This window comes from Opisthocomus hoazin, chromosome 7 (assembly GCF_030867145.1).
Source record: "Opisthocomus hoazin isolate bOpiHoa1 chromosome 7, bOpiHoa1.hap1, whole genome shotgun sequence".
Lineage (NCBI taxonomy): Eukaryota > Metazoa > Chordata > Aves > Opisthocomiformes > Opisthocomidae > Opisthocomus > Opisthocomus hoazin.
The window spans coordinates 62,041,314-62,069,157 of record NC_134420.1 but is presented as its reverse complement, the minus strand read 5'-3'; the positions used below and the strand labels follow the sequence as shown (position 1 = coordinate 62,069,157).

The following is a 27,844-nucleotide window of genomic DNA, read 5'->3' as shown; positions in this document are numbered from 1 at the left end:
ATATTGTTTGCAAAACAGCTTTTCAAGAGAAACCAATTATGGCATCTCTATATTTTCCATAATTTTGCACAATAATTTTTCAAACCGCAATACAGTATATCTCCTATTATAAGAGAAGGAAAAAGTACTTCATAACATACTTTTCAGAAACCTTTTTAAAAAAGAATAATTACTTGCACAAGAGAAAGGTTACAAATTTTAAAAGTACTTTTATTGTATATCTTTCATAATACAATTAGTGAAATTGCTTTATTTCCATGATCAGTCAGACCTGTTTCCCCCACTGATACTTAGCAAAACTAAAGTATTTAAACATGAACTTGTTAATCTTTTCTATATACCTGGGGATTTGATTTGGCTAGATTTTCTATTTTAACCCATGCTTCTTCCCGTTCCTTCAATTTTAGCTTCTCTCTGAAAAAAAAAAATTTAAAAAGAAAAATGGCAAAAGAAGCTTGGTGAATCTTCCGTCACAACTTGTATACTTTCTTAAACATGAAGAAAACCACTAGAAAAATTCAACAATTTAGCTATGCCCGTTTCAGCTTATTGCCCAAAATATCACCTACTGTTGACAGGACAATATGCATCTTATCAAAACGCCATGACCTCAAAGCAACATTACAAGGGGAAAAAAAAAAAATTGTATTCTCTCATGAAAGCAGCAAACTGGCTGATATCAGTTAATCTTTTGTAACAGCACACTGTTAAAAGGGCTACAATTAAAACAGGAAAAAAGTCTTGATCCATGCTGAAGTATGTTTGTGTTGTAACTTTTTACTATTTGAATTCTATATTGAAACTTAAGAAACTAATGTATGACCATAAAAAAACAAAAAAAAAAAGGACATAGATTCTTACTGTCAGCTCAATGGCTTCAGCTAATAGGCTGAAGCCAAAGGCCCAGGAACATTTTGAATTGAACACTAACAGAGAAGTACCTGACAAACTCACAGTCATTCACGGGAGTCACAACCCAAGAGGGATGACAAGGGATACTTTTTCTTTCTTTAAAAAAAAATAAAAATAAAGGATTCTTTCCTTATGCCTAATGCAATAAAAAATGATAAAGTCTAGCCACCTGTGAGTAGGCTAAGCGTGCATAAGAAGCTGGGAGGGGACCCAGCTGGGACAGCCGACCCCAACTGACCAAAGGGATATTCCATGCTATGTGACATCGCACTCAGTATATAAAGCGCAGGGAAGAATGAAGGGGAGGGATGTTCACAGTGACAGCGTTTGTCTTCCCAAGTAACCGTTACGTGTGATGGAGTCCTGCTCTCCTGGGGTGGCTGAACAGCTGCCTGCTGATGGGAAGTAGTGAACAAATTCCTTGTTCTGCTTTGCTTGCACACACGGCTTTTGCTTTACCTATTAAACTGTCTTTATCTCGACCCATGCGTTTTCTCACTTCTGCCCTTCTGATTCTGTCCCCATCCCACCGCAATGGGGACTGAGCAAGCAGCTGCCTGGTGCTTAGCTGCCGGCTGGAGTTTAACCACAACACGTACATGCAATTTGCCTCCAACTCTCCATTAAGTAAGTTTGGGATGGGGTGGAAGAACTCTTTAACCACACCCTTTTAAGTTCCTGTTTGGTGAGGGACTTCTTTTTGGGGGAAGGTGGTTTCATTATTTTGTCACTCAGCACTTGCCTGCCTTAGCTCACACTCAAAATGCCACAGAAAAAAAATCTACAAAGAAACAACAACAAAAAAAGAGAAGAGATTGCTTTCCCATTTAAAAGGGATTCTACTTATTTGCTATGAAGAGATACGTACAGAGTCTTTCTTAAAAAAGCAAATGTTCATATTTTTGTTATCTATACACATACACACATATACATCTCAAAACTGTTACACTACAAGCTCATTTTTACTTAAATTGTAACAAGGAACTTCAAAACTTGGATAAATCAATGTATGTTAAGAATTTGTATTACTTACAGCGTACTGGTTTAAAATAGGTGTGTAATTTGAACCACTACTTGAAGGAATCCCCGTCTACTTTGAAATTAAATTAAAATCTGGGTTTTTTCAGTACCCACTTTCTAACTACATTCCCCAGGCCCTAAAATGAGAGCCAAGCCATTAATATTTTTGACTTCTCGATCTCATTTTAGTAGGCTTTACAATATACTGAATATTAAAAAAAAAAAAAAAAAATCTATCTAACAAAATTGGAAATAGAGGAACACAAGATAAGTGACTTTATGATCATAGAAGTTAGACACATTTTTGGGCACAGAACAAAAATTTTAGCTTCCAATTCCCTCCTGTGTTCACTTGCCTATGCAAGAATATACTAAACTCATGAGGATTCTTCTGGTAAATAATGTACGAACATCCTGTATTACAACAGAGTGACAACTTTATCTCAGGTTATTTTCAGAAAAACATACACATGTGCTCACACACAACGCAATGTGGAAAAATACTGGAAAAGTATTTTGGGAAGAATCGAGTGACAAAAAGAAAGAAAATAAAACTGGGTAAATAAAAGATGCTAAAATAAACACAGGATGTAAACTTAACTGTTTAACAAATCTTTTACTCTGGGCTCCATGTTTAGCAGTGTCCCTCTCAAAAAAAAATTTTTAGGAAGATGGTGACCCCCAGCAGTATTAGGTCAAACACTACATGAAGCATCCTATTCTTATGAAGATTTTACAGTTCATACATAACAAGAAGTTTCACCAAGTCAATTTTGAGACTGCTATATTGTAATCAAATGGGCAACTTCCCACTAAAGACACAGTGGTTTATCAGAGCTAAAGCACTCTGAACAAATTATTCAAGAACAGACAGACACACTGACATGAAAACTTACTTCAGTTTTTCTGCTTTAAATTGCTGTGTGCAGTCATCGAACAGTTTTTGGTTCATCTCCATGAAGAGTTTCAGAGCATTGTATATCAAGCCATGTATTGTCCTATAAGTAAAACTTCTGGTTGAAACTCAGAGTACTTTAAACTTTGAAATCTATTTTTTCTGGTCAACAGTAGCCAATAGCCTACATAACTGGAAAATTACATAATTTCAGAGTAAGTGGAAACAAAACTATTTAGTGGACGTTTCAGTTTACCCTTAAAAGGGCTAATGCAAGTACTAAATTACCAACTTTGAATGCAGACTTCTTATTCTACAGTACTACTTGTCACACTTCATGTTTGAACTTCATTTTTAATATTATGTGTGTCAATATGGAACTAGTTTTGAAATTTAGTACCTGATACTCATCAAACTAGGCTTATTAGAGAAAACGCAAGATGATATTAAAGATCTTGATATAAGTAACTTACTGGCAACTGACAATTCCAGAAAAAAAAGTCAGTGATTAAAAGGAGCCTAGAAAAGACACCATTCATTTTGAAAACTGCCACACAGCAGCAGCACTCACTTCAACACAATTATGCCAGGACTCTCTAGAAAAGTGTTAGAAAAATGAAGTGGAAAACATCAGAAAAATTAAACAAAAATGATCTGCTTTAGGAAGCACTTTCACAGAGACATCTAGAGTTCCAGTCTGTAATCTACTGCTGATCATTAAATCCAAAGAGCAATAAGTTAACTGATTACTTTGTATCACACTTCAGTTACAAGCAAGAGTGCAGCTGTACTGGGTAACATGACTTCTGTTCAGAATGAAATGAATGCATGGTCTTGAAAGCCAGAAAAACAACTGACAGCAATCCACATTTTCCATGTCCACTTGCATCACTGAATCAAAATTTTATTAATGAGTACATTATTTGTTACTGCTTACATTCAGTGACAGTAACAAATCACTTTAACATCACTTTATCTTCCATTTCTTTTCCTGTGTTTAGTGGCAGATTGATTACACATTCTTGGCCAACTCATCAGCAGTCCTCAACTCATGGCCAGCACCAGACCGTGATGCTGTCACCATCCCAGCAGCTGCACAACAGCTCAAACAAAGAGGCACTTTACAGTGGAACAGCTGCGGAAAGGAGCTGACCAGGACTGTTTTCATGCATAAGTACTATGTTATTGTGGGGGAAAAAAAGTGAAAATAGTCAATGGAGAAAGAAGAGAAAACAATAAACAAAAAGGGAAAAAAAACAGATGACCTGATCTACAACATATTCCACTAAAATGCAGAAGAAATGCAAATCAGCAAAGAGGTTAAGAGATCAGACAAAGCTAGTCTTTATAAGCATCTGAAGTACAGATTAATGTCTAATTTGCTTCATATTAATAAAATGTCACGGATTTGATGCACTAAAACACTGTTTCTTGTCTAATGAAAAAAGAAGGAACTATCTTCCTCATTTCTTAATATTACCTAAAAATTTTGACAGCAGTAGTCTCCACCTCATCCAGCAACTTTAATGTCATAGAATAAACAACTCAAGTCACTGTTAAAACTGACAACAGATCTGAATCACTTTTAAGCCTTAACTACACATAAATGAAGTAGCAGAATTTTATTTGTATTAGTGTTTCTTACTTGTTCCAATGCGTCTTTGAATTCCGGTACAAGGATGGAAACATGATGGGTAAAATCTTCGCTGCATTATCACTAATTAAACTCATAATATATTCATTATTCCAGTAGTATAATGCTCGCTCTGCAACCTAAGAAGACATGAAAAAAGGAACACTTCTTCAGACAATCTCTTCAAGAACAAATAATTGAAACATTTGGCAAATATAAGGTAAGGGTAAGAAAAGTCTCAACTTGGATTTGAATTTTTCTAGTGCAAATGGGGCTCATGGAGCTGATGGAAAGGGGTATGGAAAAATTACTTTTTCCTTGATAGAGACATGATTCAAACTATAACCTATGAACTCTGAAATTCAAGCAAAGAAATGTTCTCTCAAGGAAACAGTATTTGTAGAACTCTATTACAAGCAGTAAAATGCAAGCCCTATGTATTGAAAGGGTTCAGGTATTTCTGAAAACAGTGAGCTTTTAAGCTTTTATGTTAAGTGCAACACTGAAGTGAACCACTCAGTACAAATGCACATACCACATGCTTGAAAAGAAACAATAAAGCTAACATTTGGATCTCTAAAATTTGACACACAATTAAAGACTTTTTTGCAACAAAAAATTAATTATGATGAATAACGTGTAATACCACCAACAAGTCTGCTCTACGAACATCCTCGTATTATTGTACATTCAGTAGGTACAGACCTGAAAGTGTGGACTGGACACACATTTGGCTAGCTGTCTGAAAAGAGGCTCCATAACTTTTACAAATTCAGATGGTTCAATAACATCCAGAATTTCTTCTAGTTCATTTAAAAACATGACTTCTTTTGGACTGTGAGTCTTTGGCCAGTATTTCAGCAGTGCCATTACAACCTGTAGAGACAAAGTGAACGTAATCTTGACGATAATTTGACTTTACCTTGCAATAGATTATATTACATTAGGAAACCTAACATTTTAAAGGGAACACAAAGCTCAGATTTCTTGCCTTGTGACAGAAGTGATCAGATACAGTTCAGAGACACAAAAATAACTGTTAATAGGTCTAAAAACACTTCTTCAGAAAACAAAGTTATACACTTCAGAGACATGTTCAAAAATAATAATCAAAAGGTTAGAGAAAGTAACCTGACATCTAACTTCATTTTCCCCACAGTACAGTAGCAAGTTTGCACTTTGATTTGATGATCATATTATCTGCCACTTCAGTGACAGCAGCTTTCAATCTCTTATTTCTTGGAGGCATACTTCAAAGCTCAAGAAATTAAGTTCTATCATTATATTATAAGAAAAGATTTACTATAAATACCCAGATTGACAGGTGACCAAGTACTTCAGGCATGTTGCTCTTAAACATCCAATTTTATTTAATTGACTGTATTACTATAATCAGAATCTCAGCTTTCTTCGTGATTATTAAATTATTTACCCAGCTTGCTGAAGCAGTTTTTTCCTAGCAAACCATGAACACTCAGAAGATACATGGGAGAAAGGGGGTGGTGTGGGGAGACGAAGGGGTGAGACAACTAAAGGATCCATAAAAATGTGACACAAAAGGAAGCTGCCTGCCAGCTGGCTCGCAACTCTTCAGGAGTCTGTATATCTGTGGGGAAACGTTTCTGAAGTCTTAACTGAAAAACAAACTCTCTCACCTACTGAATATATAAGTAGAAGAATTTAAGTCTGAAAAGTGATATTAGTTTAGCAATTAGATATATTTAGACATTGTATTTATTAGTGGAGCTATCAATCACAATTTATTCAAGAATCTGCAAAAACACACAAAGTTATATTGAAGGAATAACGACTCTTGTGTTGTTAGCAATTTTTGATTTAAGGAAAATGCAAGTATGTTTTTGGTTTGAAAAAATGATCATTTTTTAACAAAGATGTCAATTTTAAAACCAAAGTGTAAGATTTTTTTTTTTTTTGGGGTAACTACAAAAACCATTTTCCATCTGTGGCAACTTGGTCTCAAACAATATTCAAATAGGAAGACATTTTCCTTTAAAGGATATTTAAGCCACGATAAATACTTCAAAATGACCAGCATAGCAATCAATTGTAAATTTAGATATTTTTGATGAGAAATTAATACAACCATGAACGTCTAAGTTTATAAATGCTTTTGTTCTGTGGTTAAAGATTAAAAAGTCACGAAGAACTAAAATATGACAATGTCTGTCTAGTCCTAGATACAGACCTGGAGGAAAAAAAACCCCCACAAATAAAAACCAGCAGACTGCTTGAAAAAACTTAAAGTTTATATTTGTCTTTTTATATCATCTAAAAGTTACAGCAGTCCATTAGTCTCAGACAACAATTTTTTCCCCCTCATTTAGGGGAAAAAAGCAGTCTTTTGTTTTCTGCAATGGAAGACATTTATAGAAGTCCAGCTTTTTATATCTAAAAACTATAAACAATATTTAATAGCATCACTGACAAGACAACTCAGTGAGAGATCAGTGCATCCTTCATGTACGTATTTTTCAACCATGAAAGCAGATACCATGTTCTCAAAGAAGCCTTGAGAAATTTATGCAGATTTTTTTTATTTAAATGTCAAAAAGTCTCATGTGACAATTAAAAGGGAGAAACAAAGCATTTTATTTTGCAGTGACCAAAATTTTTGAAGGGAAACTTAGTACTTCAGTGATGCATGTGCTAAATTCTTAAAGAATGTTGTAATCATGTACTAATTTGGGATCAAAAAGGGAAACAGACTTGGATGCGTATTAGTCTAGATTTGTACTAGGAAATATGTAACATCCTAGCTGACGTCTGGAAGAAAACTAAGATTCCAAGATCTCATATAACACGAATGACAGGATGTCTGAGATTTGTTATCTTAACAAATATTAGAAGCTCTGAGTAGAAAAGAGTTCTTTCTCAGCTGCACACTTAACTGGTTTTAAAATCCCAGTTTCCATTTTACAATGGAAATGCTTATAATCTAATAATGTGCACTTTTGTTAGTAGCAATTGTTTTACTGATTGTTACTTAGTGATTACAAATATTAGTTATTACCAACTTAATATTGGGTGTAATGAGACAAAACACTATATGCTATCAAGGATAATTAAAAGTATTCATCTATATGATTATGTGCAGCCAGACCAAAGTCTGGTTTTGTCTATGGTCCACACTGGGTAGATCAAAAGGCTTGCATCAGTAGGTAGCTCCGCATGCCATTATAACACCAGTCTCTCAACCACAGATCAGGCAAGCTAGTTTCTGACTAAACTGCTTCTGGATCAACCATCTTGTATCCAGTCAGCCAGAACAAAACAAATAGAATAAACTCTGGTCTGCTTGTAAGAGTTATGCTCTTAATGCTGTTTTAATTCGTTTTGGACATTTCAAACAACTGTTGGGAAAATAGATAGACCAAAATTGTTAAATATTTGACTCTTCCTAATAAAAACAATTACATATTAACACTTTGTCCCCAAACCTCCTTAGACAGATGAAAGGGATATTAATACTCCAAAATATATAACAATAGCAAGATAAACTTACTGGTTCTGTAAGTGTGCTGTCCTTTTCTAAAAATTGAACTACACAGTACGCCAGCTACAATAAAAGAGAAAGATTTTTATTAATGCTTACCATGAATCTCAACACACTTTGAAATCACTAGCTAAGTGGAGCACACTACTTAACTGAAATAAAAACACAACAGTTTTTCTGTAATTTTACAAAAATTATTTGGCAGATGATTTAAACAACAAAAGGGTAAATATGCTTTACCAGTTTTTCCCCAACCTTCCCAAGTCTGGTCTCACCTTTTTCTGGGTTATAATACAAACACACAATTTGACACTCCTTTTTAGACCTAGTACTTTACATTTCAGTACGCTTCATCTTTTCAAACACGGGATTTAAAAATCAAACTTGTCCTCTAAAGTGCTTTACCTTCACCAACATTTTGGTGTCCCATGCTGATTTAATAAGTATTTTCTATTTCATAACCTGTTAGTTAAAAATGCATTGAACAGCTGTAAATCTTCAGATTCTCTATGTATGAGAACTAATGATAGCTATGCGTATCAATGTAAAGCTGGTGCAAGCTGAGGCTGAATTACAGTATTTACCAATTTCAGTTCTGAGAATGAGCTTGTCTGTGCCTAAACAGTGAACTATTACATCCCTTTCATTCAGCAGGCCAATGGTCCCAAAGAAAATGGGAGGATCACTGCACACCTCGTGAACTGCTGAACCATTTTTCTAATGTCTTTCCATTCCAGTCATTCCATTTTCCAATCATTCTGTGATTCTATGATTCACTTATGGAAGTTCAGCTGCTAAGACCAAATCCTCTCCTGTTTTAATGACTGCTACAAGAATGTCCCAAGGTAATTTGAGGAACATACAAAGATTATTACATCTAGTGTTCTCCACTATTCTGAAGTAAATCTGATTTGAATATAGAAATTAGCTTTCTTCAAGAATATCCGGATTTGGCAGCAAATCCTTCTGAGTATCTGCCACTGTTTCAATGTGAATTGCTGTGGTTTTACCCTGGTGTTTCACACACTAAGCTCGCTTGAAAAGCCTTCCCATCTCACTCAGTAGGACATGGAAGAGAGGCATCCCTATGCCACTATCTTTTTACTGACAGTAATGAGGAATGCAAATCACCTGAAGGTTCTGGAGAATTAGCTTGTGCAGTAAGGGGAATAGATGAAGACCAATCCACCTCAGGCAGGTAGAAGAACAGGTGTCAATCACAGATCTCTGCACTAGTTGAGATTATAGAAAGGTCTGATCGGCCACACCCAAACAAGTTACGTTCATAGGATTAGGAAAAAAAAATCTTTTGAAATGGGAGCCACTCTAGCCTACTACTTCAACAGGAACCGATGGGAGCCTCAGTAGGCAACATCCAAAGCAAATGCTTATATGCATCTCTAATTGCTAGAGAATTGTAATTACAGAAACAGTGTTCTTAATAATACAAGTTGTTAGTAATTTTATTTGAGGAAATGGCACTTAGAACTTGGAGTACTTGAATTTACATAGAAAAATGTTGAACTTTCAAATTAAAAAAAAACAAAGCCATGTAACAACCTCTCATGGAGAAAATCTCAGCACATCACAATAATACTGTGGTTAACACTGTACAATTTCCCAGTCCTCTAGGAATTCTGAATGGAACTAAACTCAGCACAGAAAAGATACAGCTGATTTAAAGCACAGTACAAATCAGATGCCCCCTTTTTTTTCTGTGTACTTCTAAGATCTATTGAATTAAATAATTACGCCCTAGTAAACGTCCAATTCCTTTCAAAACATCAACAGTTGTAACAAACTGAATTCAGCCGAAATTCTCATTGTAGTTCAGAAAGAAAATGTTTATAGATGACATTCATTAAAACCATACCTTTCTGCAATTTCTGTAGGTCTAAACATTACAGACAAACAAGATAAAAATTCTGCATGTGAACAAATATCCAGAACTCTCACATTAGCCAACTTCTTCATGCATTTCATCTATAAACCTACAGTGCTTTTAAAAAAAGCTAGTTATTTATATACATGTGGGCACACATATATATCTTTTCTCCCTGCTCCATGAAGCATTACAGGCATATATATTAAATAACTTCTCCAAGGCCAGTTAGCAGGGAAGTGTGTTGGAGCCTAGAACAGAATCCATGTCAGAATGACTATAACCTCTCTAGGCATACTTACTTTAACACTAGCATGAAAAGCACTGAACAGAACTTACCTGTGGATGGTAGACACTGAGTGATTTCACTTTGTGCAATGGTAACAAAACCTTCAATAGGAATATTTTGTGCTCTTCTTTTAATGGTAAGGCAAATCCATTGATTATGCTGCCAGGGAAAAAAATTTAAAATAAAAATCAGTAATTATATAAAATCTGTACAGGATATATCAAAATCCTTGTTTTTAGTGCTTTTTTTTTTTTGCAATCTCCTGGAGATCATGATGTAACAGAAAAATTAACAAATGAAGCATGCATGAGAGACTATTTAACTTTTGGTCCAGTTCTCTAAAGATTACAAATTAATAGTCAGATCAACCTCTGCCCATCCCTCACCCAAGTCTTCCATAAGTCCCAAATTCTTCTTCCAAGCAACGTATGACTACACGTACACTTCAGGTTCCAATTTTCACTATGAACTCTTCACTATCAAAGCTTTGAAAACATATTTCTCCCAGCTTCTTCACAAAACTAAAGAATGAACTCCAGACTGGACGTAGAAGAGAACAATCCAGGACAGCAGACAAGTCAAAACATGACTTCTGCTGAAATATTACTATGTCTGCAAGACCCTAGCATATAACCAACAGCATCTCAACACATCCCAATTACAGGTGAGTGCAGATGTGGCTCAATGGCACCTTTACCTAAAAACACAGCACCAGAACTGTGTTCACTCACTTGACTAGCATTAATATCAGTTTAAACACTCAGAATCCTATTGCCCATTTACTATTTCAAGCCCTATTTTATTAATTCTAATGCTTTTCTCTTCACTAACAAGTACCCACGCAAAAGGAACCTGCCAAACTTATCTTAAAAAAATTACATTAAAAAATTCAGTTACAGATGTTTTAGATCTCAGAAATAAGATGATGTCTCAGAATTAAAGCTTGCTAAATAACACTTGCTTACCCTTGTTGTGCATGCTTGAAATAATTTTCACTAGTAATGACTGCACAACTAAGTTCAGGACACGAGGTTATCCCTCCTGAAGCCTCTCACAACACAATATCAAAACCCCATTTCTACATTAACATTTCTATGGTGTTCTTTCCAGATTCCACATACTTGACAAATACACATTAATTTCATGTAAAAAAATTCTCCTCCAAGATGTTTTAAGGTTGTTAACCACAAAAAGGAGCAGTATTGTAGGACAAGTTTGGCCTTGATCGAGTGTGAAGAAATTTGGTAATCCTGTCATGAGATGACTGTCCAAAAAAAACCCAGAACCACATTAGTAGTTCCTACTGGAAGTGTTCATTTGTCCAGTATTGTATAGTCCTTTGCAAAGGAAAAGAATGAAATCTAGTACTTCAGCATAAAATCCAATTCCTCTCTACTTTTGACAAGTCAAAACCCAAGAACCCAACTAAAAATTGTTACTCGTAAGAAGTTCCATCTATGTTGACAACATGCTGTCTGAAACTCCTCAATGGACTGGAGGAATGACCAATGCAGAACACTTACAGCTCATAAGCCTCACTATCTACAACAAATTTTGATTTTGAAGCCTGAGAAAAAAAACACTTCAAAATTTGCAACACTTAAAGCTAATCTAACAAAACCAAGAATGTAAAAGCTGGTGACTTCTTCATCAACGACCTGGATGAAGAGTTAGAATGTACCCTCAGCAAGTTTGCTGACGACACCAAACTGGGAGGTGTGGTAGATACACCAGAAGGCTGTGCTGCCATTCAGCGTGACCTGGATAGGCTGGAAAGCTGGGCAGGGAGGAACCTGATGAGGTTCAACAAGGGCAAGTGCAGGGTCCTGCACCTGGGGAGGAACAACCTCACGCACCAGTACAGGCTTGGGGTGGACCTGCTGGAGAGCAGCTCTGCGGAGAGGGACCTGGGTGTCCTGGTGGACGACAGGTTAACCATGAGCCAGCAGTGTGCCCTGGCTGCCAAGAAAGCCAATGGGATCCTGGGGTGCATCAAGAAGAGTGTGGCCAGCAGGACAAGGGAGGTTCTCCTTCCCCTCTACACTGCCCTGGTGAGGCCTCATCTGGAGTACTGTGTCCAGTTCTGGGCTCCCCAGTTCAAGAAAGATGAAGAGCTACTGGAGAGAGTCCAGCGGAGGGCTACAAGGATGGTGAGGGGACTGGAGCATCTCCACTACGAGGAGAGGTTGAGGGAACTGGGCTTGTTCAGCCTGAAGAAGAGAAGGCTGCGAGGGGACCTTATAAATGCCTACAAATATCTGACGGGTGGGTGTCAGGAGGATGGGGTCAAGCTCTTTTCAGTGGTGCCCAGTGACAGGACAAGGGGCAATGGGCACAAACTGAGGCACAGGAAGTTCCGTCTGAACAATGAGGAAGAACTTCTTCCCTCTGAGGGTGACGGAGCACTGGAACAGGCTGCCCAGGGAGGTTGTGGAGTCTCCTTCTCTGGAGATATTCAAGACCCGCCTGGACAAGATCCTGTGCAGCCTACTGTAGGTGACCCTGCTTCGGCAGGGGGGTTGGACTAGATGACCCACAGAGGTCCCTTCCAACCCCTACTATTCTGTGATTCTGTGACTTAACTAACAGTTTTGAAGATTTAGCTCCATATTCTAGTATTTAAGCTTTACACAGTCTTCAGTATATCTTGATATTACTCGATTACAGTATGTTGAAGTAGTGATGGATATGTAACTCCTTTAACCACTGAACATGTAATTGAAAATTGAATAACTATTCTAGCCAGACATCCAGACCTAGAAGATTTTAAAACATCTTTCCAATTCCAACAGTGTTCCAGGCTGCATTAGGAACGGCACTGCCAGCAGGCTGAGGGAGATGATCCCTCACCTCTGCTCGGCCCTGGCGAGATGGACACACCTGGAGCACTAGGTCCAGCAACATGCCATGAAGGTAATGAAGGGGCTGGAGCACCTGACACGCAAAGAAAGGCTGAGAGCTGTTTAGCCTGGGGAAGAGAAGGCCCAGGGGGATCTTACCCATGTATACAAACACCTGAAGGGATGTGTGTAGAAGGCAGCCAGATTCTTCTCACTGATGCCCAGTATAAGGGCAAGAGGCAAAGGGCACAAATTGAAACATGGGAAATGTCAAAGATAACAAAAACCCCTTTTTATTGTGAGCGTGGTCAAACATGGGAACCTGTTGCCCAGAGAGGTTGTGGAGCCTCCATCCTTGCAGATATCCAAAACACGACCAGACACAACCCTGAGCAACCTGCTCTCACTAACCTGTTATTTTTATGCGCAAAAATAAGGAAACACCATCAAGTAAACCTAACTAAGCTTTTAAAGTGTATAAATGTATAAAACCAAAAAGCTTGCAGACAGATTAGAGAAATAAATTGATAAAAAACACAATGATTTTGACAAGGCTAGCAGTTTAAGGTTGTAAAATTTTAGTTTCAAGGGCTTTCAGATACATTACTGAAGTTTACTACATAATGGGATTAAGAAAAGAAGGTTTCTGAAGTTTCATAACCTATGCTTCCTTTATTTACCTGCTATGTATTTAGGGATGTTAGAAGAATTTTTTAATACGCTTCAACTAATTACATGTTATTTGTAGTAGTTTTACAACTAACATTAATTACAAGGATCCTAAGCTAGAAAATATGACTTAAAAAAATATGATTTAAAAAACTGTCACACCCCAGAACGTTGCCACAGGGTTCATGTTTTTGCTGCGTTTCTGCAGTCTTACACAAAACTTGTTCTCTTTGTTACAGCTTTGCCACATGATATGAAGCTATTTAAATCTTGTCTCCAAGCAATTTGCAATCCCCAATTTGATTTTTAAAGTCTCCTCTAAAGACCAAGTGAGTTTCGTTAAACAAAACCTACAACTTACCTTCCCAGTATTTCCAGTAATTCTGCTATGCCATTGTGATGTTCTGTTTCATAAATAAACCTAAATAAATGAAATGGTTTACTCAGTTACTGCTGAAGAGAGATACAACTCCAACACCAAGATCCCCATCTAACATTACAGGTAGCCTTGATCTCCCAGATTTTAGTCACTCAGTAAAAAGAAAACAGAAACACATACTGGAAAAAAAACTCTGTGGAAGCATAAATCAATAGCACATCAAGCTGCTTACAGTGTTCTCACTTGCTGGCTCTCTTCTACATTCAACAAAGCAGCATGCACTTCAGTTTTTCCCAATAATCATATTCTATGCCATTTTAATAATGCAAAACTGAACACAGCAAACAACATCTTAAATATTAAAACAACACAAGAGTATCTGGCATAATCAAGTGCCATGACTCAACCTTCTACAGTGCACGAGAGCACAAGATGTTCAAACAGTTACTACTTATGGATCTAAAAAGCTCTTTGGCATTACAGACTTCTGCGCACACAAAAGGCTCTGTAATAAACAGAGGAAGTAAAATTTTCCTGAATTTTCTTTTGACAGAGCACTGTAATTTACGAGGCAATCACCTTTCCACCCTTCTTCCCAATTGCCTGAATGTACATTTCTTGAGAAAGCTCTATACACAACCTCAGGTATTTTGCAAATAGTTATAATAGTTTACACTTATGAGAAAATTATTTCACTCATTAGAAAATATTTTTCTGTTTTAACAGACTGGTATATTAACAGCTACTTTTAATCTAGAATATTTGATGTGACTGGTTTTTCTCCTTAAAGACCATTCCCATATAATTCAGGACAACAATTCCAAGCAAAACTAAAGACAATGACACAAAAAGCTTCAGACTAAATTAATAGAAACATACTGGTTTAATGATTTTTATAAAAATATTTTTTACATTAGAAAAAATAAGATTAATGTACTATTGGGACAGAATTCATGCAATTCTGGTTAGTGACTAAAAGACAAATAAAGACCACGCTTTTCTTAGGTAAACACAGTAACAAACTGATGACTTTCAGGGAAAAGTATAAGAAAATGAAATACTTTGAAAAATTCTACACATACTTTAAAAGCTTATCATGCGCAATCCACTAATTCAAGTCAGAAGTTGAAACAACTTTCCTCCCTGGTACTCCTATCCAGGGACACTAGATTACACTTGGATGCAAAACATTTCAACTTCTAGCTCCTAGATATTACACAAACGAGTGAAGTTTTCTGTTTAATTTTTCTTCCTACAACTTGGTAGAGAAAGGTAGTCTCTATGGTGAAAATTGTATAATCTCCCATGTACATTTCAGATCAAAAACATGTTTTTATACAAACTATTACAAAGTTGATCTAATAACCAGAAGATTTCTTAGACTTTCAAAGTTCTTGCACCCGAACTATCTGTGTTTGAAGACTTTGCTTCCATTATCCCTGAAAGTAAAGTTCAGGAAGTGGCAAATAAAAACGCCGTTCAGAAGTGCATTCTAACACACTGTGATGCTGTGTACCATCTCCTTCAGACATTTTACAAAATTATGCATTTTGGAATTAATTTAATAAAATCTATGCATGGGAAAAAAAGTTTGCACCTTTGACAGATACACCTGTACTTTTTCCTTAGGACATACTGGCTCTTGACACCTCCAGCCAAGAGCAGCTGTCCGCCAGGCAGTGACGGCTTACTAATTATTTTAAAGCAGCCCCTCTGTATCTCTTCTAAAGGCTTACTTGTTACCATAGACAGGGAAGATAAGCTCCGTTTACAGCTGGTACTGCTGGGTGCCACTCATGAGATGGCACTGAGTATGCAGCAGCTTTTTGCTATTTTACTGAAGGAGTAGCATCATACATTCATTCCGGGATGGAAACAACAGTGGCAGAGAAAAAGGGAAGCATGATGGACGAGTGCAAAACAGATACACAACATAATTATTGGTAGAAAAGAGAAGCATACCAAAACTAAAAGACTAAAAAGCAGGCACCATAATCCTGCTTTTACACTTGACATAATGGCAGTAAAAACACACAGTTCTTAAGACCTTTGGTAATGCAGGGGATTAATTTTTCATATTTACTTATTTTTCTATCAGGGATAATACTATACTTTATTCTATGGCAATTAAAAAAATATTTCATGAGTCCTAAATGGTATATCTCAGTTCTGAGGAAAGAAAAGGCAGTAAAAATGTTCCTGCAAGCAAATTCCAGATCTCTCAGCCATTCAATTTGAGCCCAACTTCTGCATTATGAAGAACTACATGTTATTAAGACACTACTATAATAAAAACACTACTACCCAATATGAAAAAAAATCCTCACAGATAAAGATATCAAACCGACTGAATCACACACAAACTCAAATGTCAGCTGCCAAATTTATGCTGTGTGCAACATTACCTTAATTTAGATCTCCTAACTAGTGTTAATTATAGCAGGAAGTAGCAATATTGGGTATAAACTCACTAAGAATTAAAAAAATTGCTAGCAGTGTCTTAAGAGTATTTTTAGTTGTATACCTGATTGCATGCACCATAATATAAAGACATACCTATAAAATATATTATTAATTTGTTTCCGGATGTAAGCTCTTAGGCCTAAGAATTTCCCATATATTCTGTGAAGAGTTGTTTTAAGAAAATCTCTTTCACGAGGATCTTCACTGTCAAAGAGCTCTAAAAGCTGCAAAGAGAGAAAAGAGATACACTTTACTTGAGTCTAATCCATTTTAAAATAATTTAAAGCTTGAAATTAAAAATTATTTTTTACCTCACCTGTAATACAAACTTCTGATCAATATATTTCTTAGCTATATTAGGTTGGAAATCTGGAGATTCTAAAAACCTTAAGAAAAATTCATAAACAAGCTGAAAAAAACCCAAAGAAAAATAGTTATTAGTCTTTCAAACAAGGAACCATTCTATGAGCAGCACATTACCAAAATTACACCAATTAGTTGTACAGAACTGCACTTTCTTTTATTTGTATTTATATTTATTTATATACCACACAGTAAAGCTTGGCTATTCCTCTGCTGACAAAGTTCTTTAAACTGCATCAAAATTCTGCTGAGCTCCATCAGTAGGTTTTACTCAAATGACATACAGTAATCTAGCATGCATCATGCCCAGAAGTACGTGTTTTGAAAATTCTCTGTTCTTTTCTGTTTGTCACGGTACCTCTGAAAGCTAGAGCTGTGCCACAGTAAGATCAAAGCATTCAAAGTGACAAACTGAAGCTCACTTAAAATCACAGCAGCCACATCTGTACCACAAGAAACAAGCCTTTAACCTCTAATATACTAACTGAAATTTTTTATCAGTTTAAATTCAAGACGTATTTTAAATATTGCAGAGAAATGTAATTGACTTGAGATAAACACATAAACTAAACAATTTTGAATCAATAAACAATGACTTTAATGTCAAAACTTTGTTAGACTCCGACTTCCTCATCTTCCTTAAATACCTGTAGATGAGGCCATGCAGCTTCTAAGGTTGGTTCATCTTCCTCTGGATCAAATTCTGCTCCCGTCGGATTGGAAGATGGTGGTAATGTTCGAAACATATTAACTGCAAACTGAAATCACATGTATCTAAGAACTTTGAAACAAGTGAATGATTAAAAAAAGACTTAAAAATTGTTTTGACTGAGGGGGTTTTTTTTTATATGAACTATTTTAATTGATATTTGCAAAAATACAAGCTATATAACCCAGCAGTTTAAACAATAATGAGGTACATTCATTCTTCAAAGATTTCTAACTTGGAGAATACTTTTCCATGCAGTACTCTTTCAAGCACAAACCTACTGTCAGGACATGTTTTATGAGGATATTGCTCTGATCTCTTTACACACACACACACATTTTAAAAGCCCAAGCAAAAGTATATATAAAAAATGTTTGTGTAACTATTTTATATATGCTTTACAAAGCCATGCAACAACCTGCAAAACTGGAAGTTGGCAGCAGAGATGCAAAACAAAGATTACCCCCGACTGTTCTTCTCTGTAAAATGTTATCTGTTTCACTGCACAGCGTGAGTATACATATGTGGAAACACTTCAAAACCAAACTCCTCCCTCCTCCTCCCAATGGTTATTTCTCTTAAACCATGTCCATCCACCTGACCTCACAGGGGCATTGAGGGGGGAGAAACGCACACCCTAATCCTTTAATCTTTCACTTCATCCAAATTCTCAACTCCCTGAAAACCATTAACACCCTCATGGAAGTAGAGCAGACTACAAAGATGAATTGCTTTTCAAGTTGTTGATACACAGATAAATACTTTTTTTTGTTTCCAAGTGCTTGTCTAGATGCACATTCCTACTATTATGAACCAGAGTAGTACTCTCCACAAAGTGCTTTAATATGAAGAGAGTTTCAAAGTCCCTAACAAAGACAAAACCCTCAGTGCCTGTGGTATGGACAGAAAACTTTTCTACGAGGTCCTGTTGCAGGCCAAACAACCCCATGACTAAATCCATGGAGCTTGAATTTTTAAAATAAAAACATATAATTAAAAATAATAACATTTATATCAATTTATACAATGGATATGATCACACACGTAAAACAAAACACATATGTTGGCTGAAAAAACCTCACACGATTTTTGGGACAAGTTTAGCATGCATTGTCAAGAGTAACCTTACCCAGAATGGTGCTAAGATTTAAAAGGTCTGCAGTATCCTAAATTCTCCATCCGAAATGACAGCCAGCAAAACCAGCTGGCTTCTTTGTGGATAAGAAAGGAGCAACTAGCTAGTGATTCAAACGGTTGTTCTCACAACCTGAGGAGTTAATGATTAAAACTTTACTGATCAAGGTGGAAGGAAAAGGTTACTGCACGAGCCAGTAAAAAAAAGGCTGAAAAAGCCTTTGACTGTATATGCAACGCAGCTATGGCTGTCAGTGCTGAAAACACACTAATTCCTCAGTTCTGTTTGTAAGCCAGAATATTAGGTCGGGCAGACATTGGTAGGAGACAACCAAATTGCTGAGCAAGTATAAAAATGCAATCTATTTAGCTGCGTAAGTACACTGATAGAGACTTTCCTGTTCTATATTTTGTTCCTTACTCATCATCAAACCAGTACCAAGCAGTCTAAACTTCTTTTTGTACAGAATAAAAAAAATAAAGATAAATTCAAATTAGTATATGGTCCCAAACTGCCTCCAGTACTTTAAAGCGATCCCTTGAGACAAATGCCTTTGTCTCTCAGCAGCTTGAACACACTGCAGGGACGATAAGACCACCACCAAAATAAAGACATAGTGGTGTACTGTCCTAACCCTTCATAACAATTGCGTATATTAGGCTCCATAAAGAAACTCTCTTCATGTTGATTCTGCCTTACAACACTAAATTAAATTCTGCTTTCAAATACACAGATCACTTTGTGCTTTATAAAAATACTAAGGTATTTTAAAGCAAATTTCAGTAAACATTTGCTTGCAACAAGAGTTGAGGCTGTGCTGAATGGAGAGCTACATCCTGCACAGAACTGATTTATCAAATCACCTGCAGCTGCCTACATGGAGCTTCAGCATGAGGTATAAATATACTCTGTCCTAAACATGTACCACAAGTACTGGCAAGAGTTAACCTATACATTGTTACTGGAATTCTATTGCTGTAACAGATTGGAGGTGTCTTTTTGCAAGTATTGAGGGGAAAATCTGAGAATACATCTCCTAAGTGTGGCAAAGTAAGAGACCACAGGGGAGAAAAGCTGATTTGCCAGGAAAAAGAAAATTCTTTGCAAAAGGCTACATCACCAGGAGCAGCAGAAACATTTACAGATCCTTTTCAAGAAAATCAGTAACTTGGCTCAGCAAACATGCCAGTACAGGGCATCTCCAGGACCAGCCAGAACAAAACAAAAAAAAAAAAACCAAAAAAACCCCCCAAAAACAACAACAAAAAAAACCCCACAACAAATTCCATCAGACCTTGCACTGAACAGAATGCCTTTTTTGAGGATGCAAAAAAACATTTTACTTATTTCATGAGCTGAAAGGTTCCTACACTTTCAACAACTGTATAATACAGCTCAATTTATGGAAAAAACCTAAACCCTACAAGTTTAAGTTTACTTACAGCTATTCAGAATGCAAGGTCTATTCCAGTATCACTTTTAAAATCTATTCTTTATGCCATGATTTCAGACTTTATTATGTTCAAATTCCATCGTAGATAATAACCATATATGCCACAAACACGTTGTTCTTTTCTCAGGTTTTACTCAGGTTTTTCCTGGTTGGTTGGCTGTATTTTTTTTTTTTAATTTTATTTTTAAATTTTTTTTTTTAAAGAGCATCAAAGCCTGCTTGTTGATCATCTGAAGTTTACTTGAAAGCTCTGAAAGATTAAGCTGTCTCAGTTTAAAGACACTACTTTGCAAAAAAATGCATTCCACCCCTCTTTTGGTGGTATTGTGGGAAAAGAAACAGAATGCTGTTTCTTCTTCACATTCTGACTTCTCATTAATACCTCCATTCAGAGTTTAAAATAGTGCCGTGAATTACCTATTACTGGCAGGGCTAAGGAGCACACGTATGTCCTGTCCTGCCATCTCACATCTGACAGATGGCAGAGCAGACAGTGGGAGGCAGTATCAAACTGCATCAGCTAAATCTGTGAGACTTACATCATAGTCCCATGAAGGAAAAAGTCATCCTGATGCTTTATTTTTCTTCAGAATATTCCTTCATTTCAGCAACTGACATGTAGGTCTGATACAGACAGAGGCTGGCATATCAGAGTAATTACTATTTCAGAGAATTAAAACTAAAGCTAAAATATCTTCATGTTCCCCTTTTTAAAAGCATGGACATCAAACAACTAACGACCTCCAACCGTTGCTTAAAAAAAATACAGTGAAACTTTACAAAAATCAATAATGGTCTTACAAGAAAAAACCAGGAAGACCAGACTTGAAATTTAGAACTTCCTAAGGTTGTTAAGCAAATGGAAGAAGAATCAGCCTTTTCTAGAGAAGAAAGTCTCAGTCTCTCGCTATAAAGAAGAAAAGCCAGGTCACGTAAGGTGTTAGGTACACTGTTTTGTATTTTTTATTTTTGGGAATACCAAATGGAAAGAGTTAAAACCCCAAAACAGAGTAATTTGTTCCATAAGCACTAGAACCAGTGAAGCCTGATTTGGTCTATTTTGTGTTTTATATCCTTGACCAACAGAACACAAAACTGCTCAAATCAAGGTGCAGCATCTCAGTGAAGGCACGAACCTGAGACTCTCTTGTTTATTAAGCCATTGAAATTTAGGAAAATTTATAATGAACTAATAACAGTGAGACCTTCACCTTTCTGGCTGATCTTTCTGGCTGATCTTTTTTCCTAACTTCTCAGTCTCTTGACCAAACAGACAAGACACAAGCTGCAAAGCCTAAGGCAAATTTCCCACAGAAGTACTAAGTAAACACAGCATAACTTAACCACATCCCCAGCCCCCACCCACCCCTGCCCCCAACTCCCCCAGATGTATGAAATTTGAGTCTTTAGGAAAACTGGACTAGTGTGCCAAAATCCTCTCTGTGCTGTTAGGACTGAGAATACTTGACTCCAAAGGCTGTAACTTAGGAGGATAGGAGAACAAAAAAGGAAAAGCAAACAACCTGCATTTTCACCGCTTCACAGATCTGCTTGCTGTAATGGTAGTTACGCACCCTGTTTTTCTGGTGGCCCATTTTATGTAAGGCTGGAGGATATTTTCAAGCAAGTAAGCATGAGAGATATCATCACATGTTCTCTCCCCCATTCTGCTGAGCAGCGTGAGTGAAGCCTGACATGAACAGCTCTGAGTGACAAGCTGTACAATCTGCAAGTCTGTGCCTTTTATATTCATGTGAATAAAGCCATTCTTACAGGTAAATAGAGCCACAGGTAGTACACTTCTGTTCACAGTAACTTCTCTCATTCTAGACCAAAGATCAGAGATAAAAAACCCAAAACAAATACCCACACCTGCAAAACCCCCAGAACAACGACAACAAAAATATCTTCCTCCCATGGGTGTAACTGAGCATGTAATGTAATTTTCATAATGCCTGAAAAGTTGCAGTGAAAATTGCTTCAAATGCTGAATAAAATTAGATCTGTTCTACATATTATCAATTTAAAAAAGTAATATTAGCCTACATGCTTCACAAAAAACTTTAATTTACCATCCACAAGTACTTCATCATCATCACCACTAAGGAATTATTCTGGGAGCTAAAGAAATAAATAAGACGTATTTATACATGCTTTTGAGCCACTTTCTCAGAACACAACCCTGGACCTCCACACTCAGTACTGCCCCAGCCTTCCCTCAGCTCTCCTCAACACCCTCTAGCTGGTTAGCCGGGGAAAGGAGTATTTGTATTGACGTTCACTTTCATAGTCCCTCTTAAAACAGCTACAATCCAGGTATTGTCATCTATCCTCCCCTGAGGTGGAAAGCAGCATTGATTTGGGTCTGTGTTCCACATAGCCAGCAATTCTCAAAGTTCTACAAAACTAACATCCTAAGCATCTACGCTTCTGACAAACTATTGCACAACAGAATATTCTGATAAGGCTTGTTTTCTTCAAAAGCCAAGCTAAAAAAAAAAAATTTATATAATTTTCTAAATAAGAATCAGTAACAAATGCTTTTGATCAAAACAACTAAATTTCTCATTTACAAGATTTATTCAGACATTTGACTACAGTTCTTACAGTTTTGAGAAGAGGTAAGTTCCTGCTCTGAGGCTAATCAATCCAACCTTACTTGTATTGTACCTGAGAAATGGAACTTGCTATACAACGGTTTAATAAAAACATATCCTTTCACTTCACATCTTGGCTTAGAAATGTGAAAAGAATTTAAAGGACATGTCAGCTGGCTCTTTGAGAAAGAAAGGGAAGAAACTCTTGCATCTACATTAGAGAACAGCAATAAATCCATTTCAGAAATTAAATTATCTCTTATGTTTTGAAAAGGAGACTTATACTTAAGATGAAACAACTGAGCTAAGCCACTAGATGAATATATAGCTTAGAGACAAGACCTTACTATAAATTAGTCCAGAACTTCTTTGAAGGAAAAAAAAAAAAAAGGGTGAAGGTGGGGTTGATGCACATGGCAGGAGCACAAGAATTACAAAGAATAAAAAAGGACCAGATACGGCAGATGCTTCTCTTGTCAAAGAGCAAGATTTGAAGCCACTGAAAAGGAAACATTATTTTATTACTACTGTTAAACAACTTGTGAACTTCATTGTCCTAAGTGTTTGGACTACATAACATGTTAACAAAACCAAACAAAAATTAGACACACATACCTATCTACGCATGTATGTCTATACATAGTCATACACAAACAAATAACCTCCGAATTGTAAAGATGAAGAGAAATGCACAGTCAAATCCTAATTCCTATGCCAACTACCAACTCTACAAACTTTCCAAACCAAGAATTACTCTCATAATTTTGCTGAAAACCCTATTCCTTATTAATATAATTCAGTAGCAGTAGCAGCACATAACTTATCAATGTCTCTTGGAAGAGTCTCAAAGTACACAAAGATGTTAGTTTTATTTTTGCCTAAAATCCACACAATCAACTCAAATCCACTACTAGAACATAGCAAAAGTAGACCTCAATCTACATATATGTCTGAAAGAAAAAAGCCGGTAATACTACTGCAGGAGGAATACAGTTGTTTCAGACCAGAAGAACAACAAAAAAAAATTGTTTCACAAAAGCAGCCTAAAAAATTGCTATCTGAATTTAACCTCAAAATACTAGTCCAGGTGCCTTCACTGAGAATGTCCATCACAGTGCTGTGTAAGTCCCATGCAAGGAAACCCTGTACCCTTTATGTGCAAGCTTCTAGCTTGCACATAAAAAACATTTTAAATTCACTGAAAGAATTGCCAAACAGATGCCGTGTGCTCCCAGCGAAACACTGGCAATTAAGATAGCAGCAAAATTCTGCACCAAGATTTATTACACTGACTGAAGTGCAGATTTTCCCACCATCATTTGCATCTGAAAACAAAGAATGTATATATTCTCCTCAGCCGAATGTATCCTGGTCATAACTGTTGACGAAGATAATGCAGCCACATAAGGCAAAAGTTATGAAATTAAGGGCAGTTAAGACTTCTTACACAGAGCAAACACTAATGTCTGACACATATATTCAAGAAACCATCATGAACTCCATTTTACCTAAATGAAGTCTCAGCAAACTTCTTCTCTTTTGTAACTCCCCTTTCAGTGTCCAGTATTCCAAAACAAGCAAGCAATTAGCAAGAAAGACAAATAAGCTACCAAGACATGGGAAAAGCCGTGATCCCACATCTCCTCATTAACCATCCTCAATGCTTTGTGTATGTTTGACATCTAGTGTTATACATAATCCTCATATTCTCAGAAGTTCTCACAGAAGTAACTTCCGTATCAGTAAACATTTGGCTGATTTATATCACAAGCAATCTTCGGAATAAGCAACATCTTTCATACTATAAATCCCTAGAATCTCTGAAGAAGCTTCAAAGTCTCCGATTTGTAGGACCTCGAAAATTGACTAAGTTCATACTTATGGTAAAGATACACTGTTTCCTCATCCCTCTGAAAAATCACTCCAAGCCATAGTCTCGGGAAAAACATCATGTCTCACATGCTCAAGCATTTCTTGTAGGCTTAGTAGTCAGCAATGTAAAACAATGATTTCTGTTCTCAGTGTATTGCAGACAACAGCCACAGAACTCAACCCAACTGCTAACTCCAGGCAACTGGTGCCTAGTCACCACAATGAGAGCTGAGAGATTCTCCTGTAGTTTCATGGCCTCCTCCTCTGGAGTAGACTTAAGCACAACATCTAAACCAGGTCTAGATGGCTAGAATTTGGATGTTGAGCAGGGAGGAACAAAGCAGGTCTGAACAGTTCACATAGCTTGTTCCAGCAGCATCTTTATCTGCTATCCAGTGTCCTAAATAAACTGACTCTCATTCTCACCTCTGAATGCAGAATAAAATTAATCACTGGTACTGAATGGGATTACATGTGACAAAGCGTCAAGCTTGCATAGATGATCTTAATTCTAATATTTTTCTTTTTTTTTCAGATTTTCAGTTTTGCAGTCTACTTTTTTTTTTTTTAACAGCTAGCTGTATTTAACTTTCCTACCTACTTTCATAAACACCTATTAAAAAAAGATTTGTGGGGGGGAAAGATTCCCCCTCCCCTTTTTTTTAAATACAAGATTTCATTTTTACCAACTTTAACCATAATTTACTCCTGCTTCATATATGCATCTAATTTTTATCTTACAAAGAAGAAGAATCAACACTGGCAATGGGATTTAAGAGCACTGTTATATTGCCATTTTGCAGATGTGCAAACTCAGTTGATGTCTTTTGAAGATTTCAGTAAGATTTCTGAAGACGAACTGATACAGCTACAGAAGCAACTGTGAATTAAAAAAATTCAAAATAGCTCCCATTGTTAAATCACTTACCATATGTACTACTTCAGGGTAAATAGGTTCTGTAATCACATTGCGATTGTGTGTGATATATTCTACCATTTCACTTAAAGCTGCGCGTTTTACTTCCTTCCACTTTAGGTCACTTAGTGGATCAGAAACAAAGTCAAAAAGTACACAACATTGTCGTAACTTCTGGATAAAAAGCTTTTCTTGATCAGCAGGAGGAACATCTGAAAAGTGAAAATAATTGGTTATAAATGATATTGTAGTGGACTTTACTTTTCTCCCCATTTTTATTTCCAGAGACACAGACATAGCAGTGTTTAAGACTACAAGCAAACTTTCTGCATCTTCAAACTTTCAGGAATATAATGATCTAGGCTACGAACCCCAGTACCATACACTTATATGACAGGATGATTTAACAAAGTTGCAACAGTGATGCATACTTGCCTTTGCCAGAAGTACCACGTGGAAAAAAAACACACTTGAAAAAATACCTCAAGGAATTCCCCAAACAGCTCAGTTTGTGTAAAAAAAAAAAAAAAAAAAAGTATTATGCCACATTTGCAGAAATATTCTGGTTTTAGTATTAGATGTAAATAGGTGGATCTTCAGTTTCAGCACTAGATCTAAGCCAGAGCCACTTTTTCAGGAGCTGCCACCTCACAAACTCCATTTCTATATCAAGCGCCTCCTACAACACCACACGCTCCAGTAACCACATCTAGGCACAGAACAGCTATTCGAGATTTTTAAAAACTCGATTAGCGCAAGAAACATTTAAAGAAACTGGAGCAACGCACTTAGCATCTTCAACTATTTGGTCAATTTGTAACACTGTTTTGAATGTTTGTTCCACATGTACAAGTGTTAGACTTGCATTAACAATCTATTTAAGAACTTACAGGAGGCTGGTTAACTGTGGCCAGAACTGCAAAATTAAACAACATTGGCCTTCTAGAAGAGGCCATAGTTAATCACCAAGATGAATATAAGATATGAAAAAAATTAACCATGAATTTTCAAACAAATTGAGTAAATATCTCATTTGCTGCTGACCCTCCGCAATTAATTATTTAGCACTTGCATGTAAATTGAAATTAGATTGCACAGTTCAAACTTAATACACAGAACTGATAAGCAAGTAAGCCAGCACTACTTTTGCCATTAGTATTTTCCAAAATAATGAACCTTCAAAAAATTAAAAAAATATTCACATCGATACAAACCCACCAATTATAATTTGAAACTGAAGTAAGCCTAAATCACCTACTCCCAATATAGATGTAGAAGTTTAGGTTACTGTTATGAAAGAACTAACACTAGATTGCTGTTTATAAACATTCATATGTTGACAAATTAAAATATGTCCTATGGCTAACATTTCAACAGTTACAGAACAGAAGTTACACCTTTTAAATTCTACAGAACTTTAGCCTTGATTACGCAAAATTCTGCATGTGCTTTGTGTTTCGCTGAAGTAATCCCATGAGCAGCTGGCTAGTGTATGTGAAATTACAGATCATTATACACAGCAAAAACTTGCAGGATCAGGACCTTAACTTTCAATACTTAACAAATACTAAAGTAACTGGCCAGAGGTGAAGAAAGCAGTACCATATTTTGACAGCAACAAAAATCCATATGCAAGTAAAATGTCCACAAAACTACAGCACTAAGCTTAAGACAAGAAATGTGAACACACCACAGACAGCCTCCGTAAATTAACACAATAACACATTTCATGTTTCTGCATAATGACTTATTTATTGTTAAGATATGAACTGCTAAGACATTAATAACATGTTAAAAAACAGAGTCAGACTAGATTGACTTTGTAAATATTTCTGCATTTACTCCCACTACTTCTAGTTGATGACTTTTCTTTCTCCTTAGAGTATCATAAAATGCTAAAATTTTCTTCAACAAGCAGCAAAAGCTACCGTCAAACAAAGGATTTCAAGTGGTACTACTGAATACAAGCACCCACAACCTAACACGTGCATGTACAATCTAATAAACTGAATGCCTAACAGATACCTACAGTCCAGCTGATGAAATACAAGTTCCTCTCCTTTAAGTGCCTGACAAACTTCTCCTTAGGACAGCAAAAGCTGAAGTAGTTCTTCCCCTCCTAAGAGCAGCTGCTTTCAAATGTACTTTTGTTACAATGAACCTGGAATACGTACTTGGCTTAAAACAGCTAGCAATTTTTTTTTAAAGTTATGTACACTGAATTGCTCTGAAGATTAACTGCAGAAAAAACCCTGTACGGTAATAGCCCTGAAGAACATACAGAATAAAATGTAGTATACATG

General features: G+C 36.4%; 1 protein-coding gene across 3 annotated transcripts in view; it reads right to left on the bottom strand.

Annotated features, from left to right (window-relative positions):
- PPP2R5C (protein phosphatase 2 regulatory subunit B'gamma) overlaps positions 1 to 27,844 on the bottom strand; it is an 86,982-nt gene that overhangs the window by 8,773 nt on the left and 50,365 nt on the right. For all 3 annotated transcript variants that reach the window (XM_075426548.1, XM_075426549.1, XM_009936833.2), the window contains 11 exons: positions 25,554 to 25,753; positions 17,507 to 17,617; positions 16,813 to 16,905; positions 16,590 to 16,720; positions 14,016 to 14,075; positions 10,196 to 10,304; positions 7,984 to 8,037; positions 5,166 to 5,336; positions 4,473 to 4,600; positions 2,829 to 2,930; positions 342 to 414 (listed from right to left, as the gene is read on the bottom strand). In XM_075426548.1, the coding sequence (XP_075282663.1) occupies positions 342 to 414; positions 2,829 to 2,930; positions 4,473 to 4,600; positions 5,166 to 5,336; positions 7,984 to 8,037; positions 10,196 to 10,304; positions 14,016 to 14,075; positions 16,590 to 16,720; positions 16,813 to 16,905; positions 17,507 to 17,617; positions 25,554 to 25,753 (1,232 nt within the window). The remainder of the gene's footprint in view (positions 1 to 341; positions 415 to 2,828; positions 2,931 to 4,472; positions 4,601 to 5,165; positions 5,337 to 7,983; positions 8,038 to 10,195; positions 10,305 to 14,015; positions 14,076 to 16,589; positions 16,721 to 16,812; positions 16,906 to 17,506; positions 17,618 to 25,553; positions 25,754 to 27,844) is intronic.